Source organism: Carcharhinus amblyrhynchos, chromosome 9 (assembly GCF_965287045.1).
Source record: "Carcharhinus amblyrhynchos chromosome 9, sCarAmb.v2.hapA, whole genome shotgun sequence".
NCBI lineage: Eukaryota > Metazoa > Chordata > Chondrichthyes > Carcharhiniformes > Carcharhinidae > Carcharhinus > Carcharhinus amblyrhynchos.
In genome coordinates, this window is record NC_137332.1 from 37,800,730 (window position 1) to 37,817,924 (window position 17,195).

The following is a 17,195-nucleotide window of genomic DNA, read 5'->3' on the forward strand; positions in this document are numbered from 1 at the left end:
TTGAGGAGTTCCTTTAGGTGATACACATAACAGAAGATTGAGAGATAAATGATCACCAGGTCACCAGATTGACCAATCTTGCTCTTCAAGTACTGACATGGGCTGAGAAATGGGGGGTTTGGAGTATTTTCTTAAATTTGCGTTTGTTTGTTAGAAAACTGCATGGAGATAAACCCCTAAAGTAATCTATTCCAGCTGGAAATCCAGTGCCAGATTTTATTTGTGGTCCTAAAGTTCACGAACTTTTTTCAGTGCATGATGGGCTAAAGTGTAGGAAACAGCATGGCGGGGCAGTTTACACTCACTCAGGTAAAAACCGGGCCTTTTCTTTTAAAACACTCGGGCTTTAAACAACATTTGCCAGGATTTATGTTAGAGAAAAGCGAGTGGACGCCGAAGGAATGCGGTCGCGGTGACTGAGAGTGATAAGAGTTTTTCATTCTGTGAAGTTCGCCTTGCAGTGGGGCTGGTGCGGGCAGCGACAACCGGAAAAAAGGAAACAAACCTGTGGGCGTAGTTCGTGGGAAATAGCGATTTTGCTGAAGGTTTGGTGGGGGGAAATTGCTGGGCCTACAGCACCGCCGAACAAGTTCAGGGGCCGGGAAGCTGGTGTGTGGGTGGGAGACCAGGCGGATACTTCATTGCCACTGGGTGGGTGCAACCAGCAAGATCTAAACTGTATCAGCAACATGTTACACTGATGCGACTTACTGTGGCACTTTGTAAACATTAATGTCAGCGGCACCTACTCTCCCATATAGATCTGATTTACAATTACTATCTGAGTTCTTTCGTTGACTGTTTCTCATAGTATGCAGAACTTCAAAGCCAGCCTTATTCCCATACAAATCGTTCATTACATATGTTGATGCTTAGCCCTTGTAGTAGTGTCTTATGGTGATCAGATTGCAGGAAATGTTACTATCATTATGTCAAATGGTATCAAAGAATATAATCACAATGTTTACAGCTTAGTAAGAGGTCATTTAAGGAGTTTCACAGTAACTTGATTGCAATGTTAATATAAGCCTTACTTGTGGTGAATAAATAAACTTTAACCTTTTTAGCCTGTCATGTCCAGATCAGATCTCTGCAAGAATCAATCCCATTCCCTTTTTCCCTACAGCCCTGCAATTTTCTTTCTTTTCATGTTAGGACATTACAGATAGCCCCAAGAAAAATGGGCGATAATAGTACAGGATTTTAACTTTCCCAACACTGTCTGGGACAGCCATAGTATTACAGGGTTGGATGGAGAGAAATTTGATGAATGTATTCAGGAGGAATTTCTCATTTGGTATGTGGATGGCCAGACCTAGAGAGGGGGCAGAACTTGACCGCCTCTTGTGAAATAAAGAAGGGTAGGTGACAGAAGTGTTAGTGAAGGATCACTTTGGGACCAGTGACCATAATTCTTATTAGTTTTAAGATAGCTATGGAGAATGATAGGTCTGACCCAAAAGTTAAAATTCTAATTTGGGGCAAGACCAATTTTGATGATTATCAGGCAGGAACTTTCAAAAGTGAATTGGGGGAGTCTGGGAAGGCAAAGGGACAGCTGGTAAGTGGGAAGCTTTCAAAAGTGTGTTAACCAGGGTCCAGGGTAAGCACATTCATTTTAGAGTGAAGGGCATTTTGGGAGTCTAGGGAGGAAATTGCGAGTCCCTGAGCAGAGATATTTGAATCATCGATAGTCACAGGTGAGATGCCTGAAGATTGGAGAGTGGCAAATATTGTGCCTTTGTTTAAAAAGGGCTGCAGGGAAAAGTGTAGGAACTACAGGCCAGTGAGCCTCAATCTGTGGTGGGCAAGTTGCTGGAAGGTTTTTTGAGAGAAAGGATCTACAGGCACCTAGAGATGCAAGGACTGATTAGGGACAATCAGCATGGCTTTGTGAGTGAAAAATCATGTCTCACAAATTTGATTAAGTTTTTTGAAGAGGTAACCAAGGAGGTAGGTGAGGGCAGTGCTGTTGATGTCTACATGGACTTTAGCAAGGCCTTTGACAAGGTGCTGCATGGTAGCTTGTTGCATAAAGTTAAACCTCACGGGATCCAGGGGGAGGAATCTAAGTGGATACACAATTGGCTTCTTGACAGAAGACAGAGGGTACTTGTAGAGAGTTGCTTTTCAAACTGGAGGCCTGTGACCAGTGGTGTGCCTCAGGGATCAGTGCTGAGTCCACTGTTATTTGTCATTTATATTAATGATTTGGATGAGAATATAGGAGGCATGGTTATTAAGTTTGCAGATGACACCAAGATTGGTGGCATAGTGGACAGTGAAGAAAGTTATCTGGGGGTACATGTTCATAGCTCCTTGAAAGTGGAGTCACAGGTGGACAGAATGGTGAAGAAGGCATTCAGCATGCTTGGTTTCATTGGTCAGAACATTGAATACAGAGTTGGGATGTCTTGTTGAAGTTGTACAAGACATTGGTAAGGCCACACAGAATGCTGTGTATGGTTCTGGTCACCCTATTATAGAAAGAGTGCAGAAAAGATTTACTAGGATGCTACCAAGACTTGATGGTTTGAGTTATAAGGAGAGGTTGGATACACTGGAACTTTTTTCTCTGAAGTTTAGGAGGCTGAGGAGGATCTTGTGGAGGTCTGTAAAATAATGAGGGGCATAGATCAACTAGATAGTCAATATCTTTTCTCAAAGGTAGGAGAGCCTAAAACTAGAGGGCATAGGTTTAAGGTGAGAGGGGAGAGATACAAAAATGTCCAGAAGGGCAATTTTTTCAGAGAGTGGAGAGTGTCTGGAACAAGCTACCAGAGGTCGTAGTAGAGGCAGGTACAATTTTGTCTTTTTAAAAAGCATTTAGACAGATACATGGGTAAGATGGTTATTGAGGGATGTGGGCCAAATGCAGGCAATTGGGACTAAGTTAGGAGTTTAAAAAAACAAGGGCAGCATGGACAAGTTGGGCCGAAGGGCATGTTTCCACGTTGTAATCCTCTCTGAGCTAATTTTTTTTTGAAAACCATGGTTGAACCAGCCTCCATCATGTTACTTATAATATGGTAACACGTGGTAAAAAGCACCCTTTAGTCCTCACCTGAACTGCAGGGGACCTTGCAGGACCCATCAACTTAGAGATACAATATGCAGACCCACCAGCATGTCGACATGCTCTGGTGTCCGTCAATCAAGTCCCAGTCATGAGCCAAACTGCCTTGTGCGTCGGGCATGGGAGAGTCAGAGTCACTGGAGCAGACCCCTATAGGCAGCTGCTGCTCCCTTTAACCAAGCAGCTTTCAGCATTTCCTGCAACATGAGTGGGCTGCAGAATTAGGGTTTGTCCTTCCTTTGGATTCAGTTCATAAGATAGAGAGGGAGATGCAGGTGCTGGCGAAGCCTATGTCTCCAAATCCTGCTTGTGCTATGCTGCCAAAAAATCAAATAGAGGGAATACTTCATCCCAGCTCTTATTTCATGTGAGGCGCTTGTGCAGACTGCAGTTTTCCGGAAATGGCTTCTTTGGCCATCAGAAGATGATCTCATCTGACCTCACCCAAGTTTAGGGTTGGATTCCTATCATCTCTCTCAGATGGAAGGATGCCAATCTGACATTCTTGGGCAGAGAATTCCAGATCCTAATTATTGCTGTGTTTAAAAACAAGTATTTCCCCCTAATGCCTCTAGTTATTTTGTTGTTCAGTTTAAAGCAATGGCCTTTCGTTCTTGACCCTTCTGCCAATGGAATCATTTTCTCCCTATCTGTCCAAATTCCACATGATTTTGAGCCCTGCTGTCAAATCTCTGTTTGACTGTCTCTTCTCAAAGCTGAACAGCCCCAACTTCCCGAATTTATCTTTGTAACTGAAGAGCCTCATCCCTTGAATCATTCTTGTAAATCCCTCTGATGCCTTCACATCCTTCCTAAAATGCTGTGCCTAGAATTGGACAATACGCCAGTTCAGGCTAAACCAATGTTTTATAAAGGTTCACCATAATTTCCTTGCTTTTTATTCTAAGCCCACGATCTCATGTGCCTTTTTAACTGTTTCCTCAACTTGCCCTGTCACCATCAATGATTTGTGCATATAAACCCCCAGCTTTCCTTCGCTCCTGCACCCATTTTAGAATTGTACTCTTTATTTTATATCGCCTCTCCTCACTCTTCTTTCCAAAATACGTCACTTCACACTTCTGTCATTAAATTTATTCTGTCATCTGTTTGCCTATCTTTCTTGAAATCTGCCTCTATCCTTCTCACTATTCACAATACTTCCCAATTTTATGGCATTTGCAAATGTTGTATTTGTGGCCTAGACAAGTCTTAAGTTGTTAGATGAAGTAAAGCAGTAGCCCTCACACCAATATCTATGGAGCCCCTCCATATCCCTGCCACCAGACTGGAAAAAACTGTTCGCCATTACTGTTTCCTGTCACTCAGCCAAATGTATCTCTTATTCTATGGGATTTACCTTTGCTGACAAGTTTGTTAAATGGCACTTTATCAAACTCCTTTTGGAATTACATAACTTTACACAGGAACAGGTTGGCAGGAAAAACCGTAGCTGAACAACGGGTTACCTTCAAAACAAATGGACACAGTCAAGGTACAAGGCAAACAAATGCAGAGCTCCCTGGGTGGTTGGAAATTAAGGGAGAAAAAGTGTGCTTATTTCAGGTGCCAGGTAGAAAATAAAGTTGAGAATTAAGAGGAATACAGAAGGTTCAGAGGCGACATGAAAAAGCATATTTGCTTAAAAAGGGCTGCAGGGAAAAGTCTGGGAACTACAGGCCAACGAGCCTTACATCTGTGGTCGGTAAATTGTTGGAAGGTATTTTGAGAGACAGGATCTACAGGCATTTAGAGACGCAAGTACTGATTAGGGACAGTCAGCATGGCTTTGTGAATGGAAAATCATGTCTCTCAAATTTGATTGAGTTTTTTGAAGGAGTAAACAAGAAGATAGATGAGGAAAGTGCAGTTGATAGACTTTAGCAAGGCCTTTGACAAGGTACCGCATGGTAGGTTGTTGCATAAGGTTAAATCTCACGGGATCCAGGGTCAGATATCTAAATGAATACAAAATTGGCTTCTTGACAGAAGCCAGAGGGTGGTTGTAGAGAATTGTTTTTCGAACTGGAGGCCTGGGATCAGTTCTGGGTCCTCTGTTATTTGTCATTTATATTAATGACTTGGATGAGAATATAGGAGGCATGGTTAGTAAGTTTGCAGATGACACTAAGATTGGTGACATAGTGGACAGTGAAGAAAGTTATCTCCAATTGCAATGGGATTTTGATCAATTGGGCCAGTAGACTGATGAATGGCAGATGGAGTTTAATTTAGACAAATGCGAGGTGATGCATTTTGGTAGATTGAACCAGGGCAGGACTTACTCAGTTAATGGTAGGGCGTTGGGGAGAGTTACAGAACAAAGAGATCAATGGGTACATGTTCATAGCTTCTTGAAAGTGGAGTCACAGGTGGACAGAGTGGTGAAGAAGGCATTCGGCATGCTTGGTTTCATTGGTCAGAACATTGAATACAGGAGTTGGAATGTCTTGTTGAAGTTGTACAAGACATTGGTAAGGCCACACTTAAGAACATAAGAAATAGGAGCAGGAGTAAGCCATCTAGCCCTTTGAGCCTGCCCCGCCATTCAAGTGGATGAAGTGGATCAGTTCCACTTACCCGCCTGCTCCCCATAACCCTTAATGCCCTTATCTATCAGAAATCTATCTACCCGTGACTTAAACGTATTCAATGAGGTAGCCTCCACCACTTCAATGGGCAGAGAATTCCAGAAATTCACCACCCACTGAGTGAAGAAGTTCCTCCTCAAACCTGTTCTAAAAACCGCGCCCCCCACCCCCACGTTTTGAGGCTGTGCCGTCTAGTTCTGGTTTCCTTTCTAAGCAGAAAGAATCTCTCTACCTCTACCCTATCTAGCCCCTTCATTATCTTGTAAGTCTCTATAAGATCCCTCCTCAGCCTTCTAAACTCCAACGAGTACAGGCACAGTCTATTTAATCTCTCCTCATAAGCTAACCCCCTCATCTCCAGTATCAGCCTGGTGAACCTTCTTTGTACTCCCTCCAATATATCCTTTCACAAATAAGGTGACCAAAACTGCGCACAGTACTCCAGTTGCGGCCTCACCAGTGCCTTGTACAGTTGCAGCAAGACCTCCCTGCTTTTATATCTGTAGGATATAAAGGCCAACGTTCCTTTCGCCTTCTTGATCACCTGCTGCACCTGCAGACTGAGTTTTTGCGATTCGTGCACAAGGACCCCCAGGTCCCTCTGCACAGTAGCATGCTGCAACTTTTCACCATTTAAGTAATATTCCATCCTACTATTATTTCTTCTAACATGGATAACCTCACATTTGCTAATGTTATACTCCATCTGCTGGGTCCTCGCCCACACACTGAGCCTATCCAGATCTCTCTGCAAACTTTCCGCATCCTCCACACAATTTGCTTTTCCACTCATCTTTGTGTCATCAGCAAATTTTGTTACCCTACACTCAGCCCCCTCCTCCAGATCATCTATGCAAATGGTAAACAGTTTGAGGCCCCAGCACCGATCCCTGCAGCATGCCTCTAGTCACCAACTGCCAACCAGAAAAGCACCCATTTATTTCAACTCTCTGCTTCCTGTTAGATAGCCAATCCTCAATCCACCCTAACACTCTACCCCCAACTCCGTGTATCCTAACCTTCTGCAGCAACCTTTTGTGAAGCACCTTATCAGATGCCTTCTGGAAATCTAAAAACACCACATCCACTGGTTCCCCACTGTTTACTGCACTCGTCACATCTTCATAAAAATCCAGTAAATTCGTCAAACACAACTTCCCCTTCACAAATCCATGTTGCATCTGCTTGATCGAACCATTCTTTTCTAGGTGTCTTACTATTTCTTCTTTAATGATGGATTCTAGCATTTTCCCAACGATGGACGTTAAGCTAACTGGCCTGTAGTTATCCGCCTTTTGTCTGCTACCTTTTTTAAACAGCGGCATAACCTGGAATACTGTGTGCAATTCTGATCACCGTATTTTGGAAAGGATATTATTAAACTAGGAAGAATGCAGAAAAGATTTACTAGGATACTACCAGGACTTAATGGATTAAGTTATAAGGAGAGGCTGGATAGACTGGGACTTTTTTCTCTGGAGCTTAGGAGGCTGAGGCGTAATCTTATAGAGGTCTATAAAATAATGAGGGGCACAGATCAGCTAGATAGTCAATAACTTCCCCCAAAAGTAGGGGAGTCTAAAACTGGAGGGCATAGGTTTGAGGTGAGAGGGGGAGATACAAAAGTGTCAGAAGAGCAGTTCTTTCACACAGAGGGTGATGAGTGTCTGGAACAAGCTGCCAGAGGTAGTAGTAGAGGCAGGTACAATTTTGTCTTTTTAAAAAGCATTTAGACAGTTACATGGGTATGATGGGCATGGGGGATATGGGCCAAATGTGGGCAATTGTGATTAGCTTAGGGGTTTAAAAAAAAGTGCAGCATGGACCAGTTGGGCTGAAGGGCCTGTTTTCATGCTGTGAACCTCTGTGACTCTATTAGAGACAGTAAAAAGTCTGACAACACCAGGTTTTAGTCCAACCTATTTATTTGATAATATTCTCACTAGCTTTCGAGGGGACAGCCTCTTCGTCAGGCTGTCCACTCGAAAGCTAGTGAGAATATTATCAAATAAATAGGTTGGACTAAAACCTGGTGTTGTCAGACTTTTTACTGTGTTTACGCCAGTCCAACGCCGGCATACCCACATCATGACTCTATTAGAGAAGCATAGGGGGCTTCTGAGGGAAAAACTGGCAGCCAATGTAAAGGAGCTCACAAAGTTTTCTATAGGCGTATGAATAGTAAAAACAATAGGGCCAATTAGAGATCAAAAAAGGAATTTGCACATGGGGCATATTTGAGGCATTAAGTTAGTGTTTTACAACTGTCTATCAAGAAGGTAGATGCAACACCGGCCATAGCGACAGATGAGGGAAATCTGTCCCTAGAAGAGTTTAAAATTGCTTAAAATTGATAAGTTGATACTGTCAGCAGTTAAAGCTGACAAGGAACTGGGACTGGATAAGATATATTCAATGATATTGAAGGAAGTGAGAATGGAAATTGCTGAGGCATTGGCCATAATCTTTCATTCTCCTGTTGATTTAGGAGAGTTGTCATGGACTGACGAATTGCAAGTGTTACCCACTTGTTCAAAAAAGATTGTAAGGATAGCCCCAGCAATTACAGACCAATCAGTTTAATATAAGTGGTGGGAAAGCTTCTAGAAACAATTATTCAAGTTAGAAGTAGTAGCCATATCGATTAGGAAGAGCCAGCATGGGTTTCTGACAGTGAAATCATGTTTAATTAACTTGCTGGCGTTTTCTGAGGAGGTAACAGAAAGGCTCAATGTGGTAATGCAATTGATGTGTAAGTGGATTTTCGGAAGGCATTTGATACAGTATAAGTTTTCCCTCAAACTTGTGAGAAATGTTATAGCTCGTGAAATAAAAGGGCAGTAGCAACATGAATACAAAATTGGCTGAATAATAGAAAGCAGAGAGTAACGATTAATGGATATTTTTCGGGCTAAAGGATGATTTCTCGGGGTTGGAATTTGGACCCTTGCTTTTCCTGATACATATTAATGAACTAGATCTTAGTGTGCAGGGGACAATTCCAAAATTTGTGGAGGATACAAAACGTTGGTATTGTAAATTGTGAAGACGACAATGTAGAATTTCAAAACAATATAGGCAAGTGGGTAGACAGGTGGCAGATAAAGTTCAATGTGATGTGTGAGGTGATGATTTTGATAGAAAGATCTTTGAGAGACAATAGAAAATAAGGGATAAAATTCTTAAGGGGGTGCAGGAGCAAAGGGACCTGAGTGTACATGTGCATTGGTCATTTAAGGTGGTAGGACAAGTGAACAGAGCTGTTAATAAAGCATATAGTATCCTGGACTTTATGAATAATGGCATAGAAAACAAGAGCAAGAAGATTACGCTGAACTTGTAGATCACAGGCTAGACCTCAGCTGGAATATTGTATACAGTTCTGGGCACAACATTATTGGAAGGATGTGAACCATTGGCGAGAGTGGGGGTCAATGGGTGCTATTCGGATTGGCGGATGGTGACTAGTGGAGTGCCTCAGGGGTCGGTGCTGGGGCCTCAGCTATTTACCATTTATATAGATGATCTGGAGGAGGGAACCGAGTGTAGGGTGTCGAAATTTGCTGATGACACCAAGATTGGTGGAAAGGCAAATTGTGCGGAGGGTGGTGAGAGTCTACAGAAGGATCTAGATAGGCTGGGTGAATGGGCCAGGAAATGGCAGATGGAATTTAATGTTGGCAAGCGCGAGGTGGTCCACTTTGGTAGGAATAATGGTAGGAAGGATTATTACTTACGTGGAGAAAACCTGCAGCAGGTGACAGTGCAGAGGGACCTCGGGGTCCTTGTGCATGAGTCGCAAAAACCCAGCTTGCAGGTGCAGCAGGAGGTCAGGAAGGCGAATGGGATGCTGGCCTTCATAGCGAGGGGGATTGAATATAAAAGTAGGGAGGTCTTGCTGCGGCTGTATAGGGCATTGGTGAGGCCGCAGCTGGAGTACTGTGTGCAGTTTTGGGTGCCGTACTTACGCAAGGATATTTTGGCCTTGGAGGGAGTGCAGAGGAGGTTTACTAGGCTGATGCCGGAGTTGAGGGGGTTGAGCGATGAGGAGAGGCTGAATAAATTAGGCTTGTACTCGTTAGAGTTTAGAAGAATGAGGGGAGATCCCATTGAGACGTATAAGATGATGAATGGGATGGATAGGATAGAGGTGGAGAGACTCTTCCCGCTCAGAAAGGATAGTAGGACTAGGGGGCACAGCCTCAAGATAAAGGGGGGGCGGTTTAGAACGGAGTTGAGGAGGAACTTCTTCACTCAAAGGGTGGTGAATCTCTGGAATTCTCTGCCCATTGAAGTGGTGGAGGCTACCTCGCTAAATATTTTTAAGACGCAGGTTGATGGGTTTTTGATAAGAGAGGGGATTAAGGGTTATGGGGAGAGGGCGGGAAGGTGGAACTGAGCCAAGACAGATCAGCCATGATCTTATTGAATGGCAGGGCAGGCTCGAAGGGCTAGTTGGCCTACTCCTGCTCCTATTTCTTATGTTCTTATGAGAGTGCAGAAGAGGTTTACAAGAATGGTTCCAGGGTTGAGAAATTTCAGTTATGAGGATAGATTAAAGGAACTGCTGTCCTTGGAGAGAAGGAGTCCAAGAGGCGATCTGATGTTCAAACTTGAGGGGGCTGGACAGAGTAGCTAGGGAGAAGATGTTCCTCCTTGTAAAAGATCAAGAGTAATAGAGAACAGATTCAAAAAGAATTGCAAAAAAAGCAAATATAAGAATTTTTTCTTTCACACAGCTAGTGGTTTGAATCTGGAATGTACTACCTGGAATGTGTGGCGCAGGCAGAATCAATTGAGTCATTCAAGAAGGCATTAGATAATTACTTGAGTAGAAACAATATGCAGAGGTAGGGGAAAAGCCAGGGGAATGGCACTGAGTCATGATCCTTGTTTGGAGAGCTGGTGCAGACACAATGGGCCAAATGGCCTCCTTCTGCACTGTAAAAAATTCTGTGAACATTGTATTATGTCATGCACAAATGCTAGCTGTTGTGTTTCTTTGGGGGTCATATTTAATTGCTGTTAAATGAACATAAGATAAGTTCAGAATTTAACATGCTCAGCCTATAAATTGGACTCTGGCTTGTTGAAAAATGTTTGAAAAGTCTTTCAGGAGTTAGCGATATTCTGGTTCTGTTGACACTTAAGATTTTCTTTTAATCTATCTTTGCACTTAAAAAAAATTCTAACCTAGATATACCACAGCGTATTGATTCTGGGAGGCCAAAACAGCTCATGAATCCTGCATGTGTAGGACAATTATGCCACAAATTCAGAGGAGTTTGTGAACAATGAAATTTAAAATTCACACAGCCTCACTTTAAGAACATCATAAGAACATAAGAAATAGGAGCAGGAGTAGGCCATCTAGCCCCTCGAGCCTGCCCCGCCATTCAATAAGATCATGGCTGATCTGTTGTGGCTCAGTTCCACATTCCCGCCCTCTCCCCATAACCCTTAATCCCCTTGCCTATCAAAAACCTATCAACCCGTGTCTTAAACATATTTAGCGAGGCAGCCTCCTCTACTTCAACGGGCAGAGAATTCCAGAGATTCACCACCCTTTGAGTGAAGAAGTTCCTCCTCAACTCCGTTCTAAACTGCCCCCCCTTTATCTTGAGGCTGTGCCCTCTAGTCCTACTGTCCTTTCTGAGCGGGAAGAGCCTCTCCACCTCTATCCTATCCATCCCATTCATCATCTTATACGTCTCAATGAGATCTCCCCTCATTCTTCTAAACTCTAACGAGTACCAGCCTAGTTTATTCAGCCTCTCCTCATAGTTCAACCCCCTCAACTCCGTAATCAGCCTAGTAAACCTCCTCTGCACTCCCTCCAAGGCCAAAATATCCTTGCGTAAGTGCGGCGACCAAAACTGCACACAGTGCCCCAGCTGCGGCCTCACCAGTGCCCTGTACAGTTGCAGCAAGGCCTCCCTACTTTTACATTCAATCGCCCTCACTATGAAGGCCAGCATCCCATTTGCCTTCCTGACCTCCTGCTGCACCTGCAGGCTGGGTTTTTGCGACTCATGCACAAGGACCCCGAGGTCCCTCTGCACCGTAGCATGCTGCAGTTTTTCGCCATGTAAGTAATAGTCCTTTCTACCATTATTCCTACCAAAGTGGACAACTTCACACTTGCCAACATTAAATTCCATTTGCCAGTTCCTGGCCCATTCGCCCAGCCTATCTAGATCCTTCTGCAGACTTTCCACACCCTCCGCACAGTTTGCCATTCCACCAATCTTGGTGTCATCAGCAAATTTCAACACCATACACTCGGTTCCCTCCTCCAGATCATCTATATAAATGGTAAATAGCTGGTCAAGCAGTCATTGTTATATATTGTTTGATACATCTTTTTGGCCTTTTTACAGTTTAGTTTGTATCTTTTATTACACCAATAGACATCCAATTATTTTGTGCCTTTTGAGTCTATTTGATGCTTATGCCAATGTTTTACTATTGTATTGTGTCACTATTGTGTCACTTAACAGGAAGAGCATCATTTTTTTCTGGATTGACCCATCTCATTTAAATGCAACTGTGATCACTAAATATCAAATTACATTCTCAAAATTCACCTGAGGCCTGAAATTGTAAGTAGCCACCTACAGTTTTAGATACCAAATGATAAGGTTGTGACACAGTAGAGTTTTGAGGAAAAAAAATTACATTTATATAAAAGTAAAACTTACATTTCATAAGCACCAGCTGTCCCATGGCACCTTGCAGCCATTTAAGTGCTTCTGGAAAATTAGTCACTTTGTGATGTAAGAAATGGAACAGGCAATTATCACACAGCAAACTCCCACAGAGGTATGGCAATAACCAGATACATTATTTTTGTGATGTTGATTGAAGGATAAACATTGGCCAAAATACCAGGGAATAATTCCATGCTGTTGGAAATATGAGATCTTTTATGTCCACTCAAGAGGTCTGACGGTCCTTGGTTTGATGTATCATCTGAAAGACAACACCTCCGACAATGCTGCATGCACTCATCACTGCTTTGGAATGTGAACTCGGATTGTTGCAACCCCTGCTGACTAAGAGCCCAGAGTGGCAGCAGAGTGGAACCTGAATTGTAGCTCCAATGTGCAGGAGGTTGAGAGTAGTGAGGTCATGAATAAGGTTTCAAGGTCGCAAGAGTGTACTGACAGGTAGGAAGATGGTTTGAAGTGTGTCTACTTCAATGCCAGGAGCATCCGGAATAAGGTGGGTGAACTTGCAGCATGGGTTGGTACCTGGGACTTCGATGTTGTAACCATTTCGGAGACATGGATAGAGCAGGGACAGAATGGTTGTTGCAGGTTCCGGTGTTTAGATGTTTTAGTAAGATCAGGGAAGGTGGTAAAAGAGGGGGAGGTGTGGCATTGTTAGTCAAGGATACTATTACGGTGGCAGAAAGGATGTTTGATGAGGACTTGTCTACCGAGGTAGTATGGGCTGAGGTTAGAAACTGGAAAGGAGAGGTCAACCTGCTTGGGAGTTTTCTACAGGGCTCTGAAAAGTTCCAGAGATGTAGAGGAAAGGATTGCAAAGATGATTCTGGAAAGAAGCAAAAGTAACAGGGTAATTGTTATGTGGGACTTTAACTTTACAAATATTGACTGGAAACGCTATCATTCGAATATTTTAGATGGGTCAGTTTTTGTCCAATGTGTGCAGGAGGGTTTCCTGACACAGTATGTAGATAGGCCAACAAGAGGCGAGGCCGCATTGGATTTGGTACTGGGAAATGAACCAAGCCAGGTGTTAGATTTGGAGGTAGGTGAGTACTTTGGTGATAGTGACCACAATTTGGTTACGTTTACTTTAGCGTTGGAAAGGGATAGGTATATACTGCAGTGCAAAAGTTATAGCTGGGGAAAGGAAATTATGATGCGATTAAGTGAGATTTAGGATACATAGGATGTGGAAGGAAACTGCAGGGGATGGGCACAATTGAAATATAGAGCTTGTTCAAGGAACAGCTACTGTGTGTCCTTGATAAGTATGTACCAGCCAGGCAGGGAGGAAGTGGTCGAGTGAAGGAACTGTGGTTTACTAAAGAAGTTGAATCTCTTATGAAGAGGAAGAAGGAGATTTATGTAAAATGAGACGTGAAGGCTCAGTTAGAGTGCTTGAGAGTTACAAGTTAGCCAGGGAGGACCTAAAGAGAGAGCTAAGAAGAGCCAGGAGGGGATCTGAGAAGTCTTTGGCAGGTACAACAGGAAAACCCTAAAGCTTTCTAGGAAAGACATTAAATGAATATTTTGCGTCAGTATTCACACAGGAAAAAGACAATGTTGTCGAGGAGAATATTGAGATGCAGGCTATTAGACTAGATGGGATTGAGGTTCATAAGGCGGAGGTGTTAGCAATTCTGGAAAGTGTGAAAATAGAGAAGTCCCCTGGGCCAGATGGGATTTACCTTAGGATTCTCTGCGAGGCTAGGGAGGAGATTGCAGAGCCTTTGGCTTTGATCTGTAGGTCGTCATTGTCTACAGGAATAGTGCCAGAAGGCTGGAGGATAGCAGATGTTGTCCCTTTGTTCAAGAAGGGAAGTAGAGACAACCCTGGTAATTATAGACCAGTGAGCCTTACTTCTGTTGTGGGCACAGTTTTGGAAAGGATTATAAGAGATAGGATTTATAATCATCTAGAAAGGAATAATTTGATTAGGGATAGTCAATATGGTTTTGTGAAGGGTAGATCGTGCCTCACAAACCTTATTGAGTTCTTTGAGAAGGTGACCAAAGAGATGGATAAGGGTGAAGTATTTGATGTGGTGTATATGGATTTCAGTAAAGCGTTTGATAAATTTCCCCATGATAGACTATTGCAGAAAATATGGAGACATGGAATTGAGGGTGATTTAGCAGTTTGGATCAGAAATTGGCTAGCTGTAAGAAGACAGAGGGTGGTGTTTGATGGGAAATGTTCATCCTGTAGTTCACTCATAGTGGTGTACCGCAAGGATCTGTTTTGGGGCCACTGCTGTTTGTCATTTTTATAAATGGCCTGGATGAGGGCGTAGAACAAGAACAAAGAACAACCCAGCACAGGAAACAGGCCCTTCGGCCCAACAAACCCGCGCCGCCGCATCACCCTACACCTATTCTACCCTGCGTATCTACAAATAGAACCCCTGACTTAGCCAGATTCAGGGGAGAATTGTGTCAATTTGGTAAAACCAATCAGCCTAAGAGCACATCTTTGGGGTGTGGGAGGAAACCGGAGCGCCCGGAGGAAACCCACGCAACCACAGGGAGAATGCACAAACTCCCACAGACACAGGCCCAAATCCATGTATCTGCACAGCTAGCAGTGCTAGTCACCGAGCTGTTGCGGCGCCCGTCTACCGGTCCAGGATCAAGCACACACACCGACACGAAGTACTAGGCCACTCCCGGAACCTCCAGGAGCAGCCCACGCACGACCCACCGTGTGCATGCCCCTCGTTTGACAACGAGGTGGACCTCCACCTGCGGAGTGAAAAGACAAAAACGTTAATCACAAGCCTGCCTTTCCGGTGTCTCCCGAGGTTCTAACCCTTATTCAATAACCCCTACCATAACCCTCCATCCTCGTTTCACTCATGTGCCTATCTAACTGAACCTTAAACGAGTCCAACGTTCCCGCCTCCACCACCCCACTCGGTAGCGCGTTCCATACCCCCACAACTCTCTGCGTAAAGAACCTTCCTCTCATATCCAAATTATACCTCTCCCCCCTCACCCTTAAATCATGTCCTCTTGTATTCGTAACCAATCTAGGGAGCAGTCTCTCACTATTGACCCTGTCTATTCCCTTCAGTATCTTATATACCTCTATCATGTCACCCCTCAATCTCCGTCTTTCCAAGGAGAACAGTCCCAGTTTCTCCAACCTTTCCTCGTAACCCAACCCCTCCATGCCAGGCAACATCCTGGTAAACCTCCTCTGCACCCTTTCCAGAGCCTCCACGTCCTTCCGGTAGTAAGGTGACCAGAACTGGACGCAGTACTCCAAATGCGGTCTAACCAACGTTCTATACAACTGAAGCATTAGACGGCAGCTTTTAAACTCTATACCTCTTCCTATAAAGGCTAGCATTCCATAAGCCTTCCTGACAACATTCTCCACTTGTGTCACAACCTTCATGGATTTGTGAACCTGCACTCCCAGGTCCCTCTGTGTTTCTATACTCCTAATTTGTCTACCTTTAATCACATAGCTCCTCTCTACATTATTCCTTCCAAAATGCATCACCTCGCATTTGTCAGGATTAAATTCCATCTGCCACCTATCTGCCCAATGCACCAACCTATCTATATTCTGTTGTATCACCTGACAATCCACTTCAGTACCCGCCAACCCTGCCATCTTGGTGTCATCAGCAAACTTGCTGATCACACCACCTACGCTCTCTTCCAAGTCATTTATGTAGACTACAAAGAGGAGAGGTCCCAGTACTGAGCCCTGCGGCACACCACTGGTCACTGGCCTCCAGCTGGACAAAGTCCCCTCCACAACTACCCTCTGTCTCCTATTGCCCAGCCAGTTCTCAATCCACCTAGCTACCTGACGCCGTATCCCATGCGTCTTAACCTTTTCTACCAGCCTACCATGAGGGACTTTGTCAAACGCCTTACTGAAATCCATATAGATGACATCAACGGCTTGCCCATCGTCAACCGAAGGATGGGTTAGTAAATTTGCGGATGACATTAAAGTTGGTGGAGTTGTGGACAGTGCGGAAGGGTGTTGCAGGTTACAGAGAGACATAGATAAGCTGCAGAGCTGGACTGAGAGGTGGCAAATGGAGTTTAATGCGGAAAAGTGAGGTGATTTACTTTGGAAGGAGCAACAGGAATACAGAGTACTGGGCTAATGGTAAGATACTTGGTAGTGTGGATGGGTAGAGAGATCTCAGTGTCCATGTGCATAGATCCCTGAAAGTTGGCACCCAGGTTGATAGGGTTGTTAAGAAGCCATACAGTGTGTTAGCTTTTATTGGTAGAGGGATTGAGTTTTGGAGCCATGAGGTCATGTTGCAGCTGTAAAAAAACTCTGGTGCAGCTGCACTTGGAATATTGTGTACAGTTCTGGTCACCGCATTATAGGAAGGATGTGGAAGCATTGGCCTGGTATGGTGGGAAGGTCTTATAAGGAAAGGCTGAGGGACTTGGGGCTGTTTTTGTTAGAGAGAAGAAGGTTAAGAGGTGACTTAATAGAGGCATACAGGATGGTCAGAGGCTTAGATAGGGTGGACAGTGAGAGCCTTTTTTCTTGGATGGTGATGGCTAGCATGAGGGGACATAGCTTTAAATTGAAAGGTGATAGATATAGGACAGATATCAGGGGTAGGTTCTTTACTCACAGAGTAGTAAGGGTGTGGAATGCCCTGCCTGCAACAGTAGTGGACTCGCCAACATTAAGGGCATTTAAATGGTCATTGGATAAACATTTGGATGATATTGGAATAGTGTAGGTTAGATTGGCTTTAGATTGGTTTCAGAGGTCGGTGCAACATTGAGGGCTGAAGGGCCTGTACT

At 43.9% G+C, this 17,195-nt stretch overlaps 1 protein-coding gene across 1 annotated transcript in view; it reads left to right on the plus strand.

Annotated features, from left to right (window-relative positions):
* Positions 1–256: 256 nt before the first annotated feature.
* eps15 (epidermal growth factor receptor pathway substrate 15) overlaps positions 257–17,195 on the plus strand; it is a 139,732-nt gene continuing 122,793 nt past the window's right edge. Inside the window, exon 1 of the mRNA XM_080195481.1 lies at positions 257–309. Within this exon, the coding sequence (XP_080051607.1) occupies positions 283–309 (27 nt within the window). The 5' untranslated portion in view covers positions 257–282. The remainder of the gene's footprint in view (positions 310–17,195) is intronic.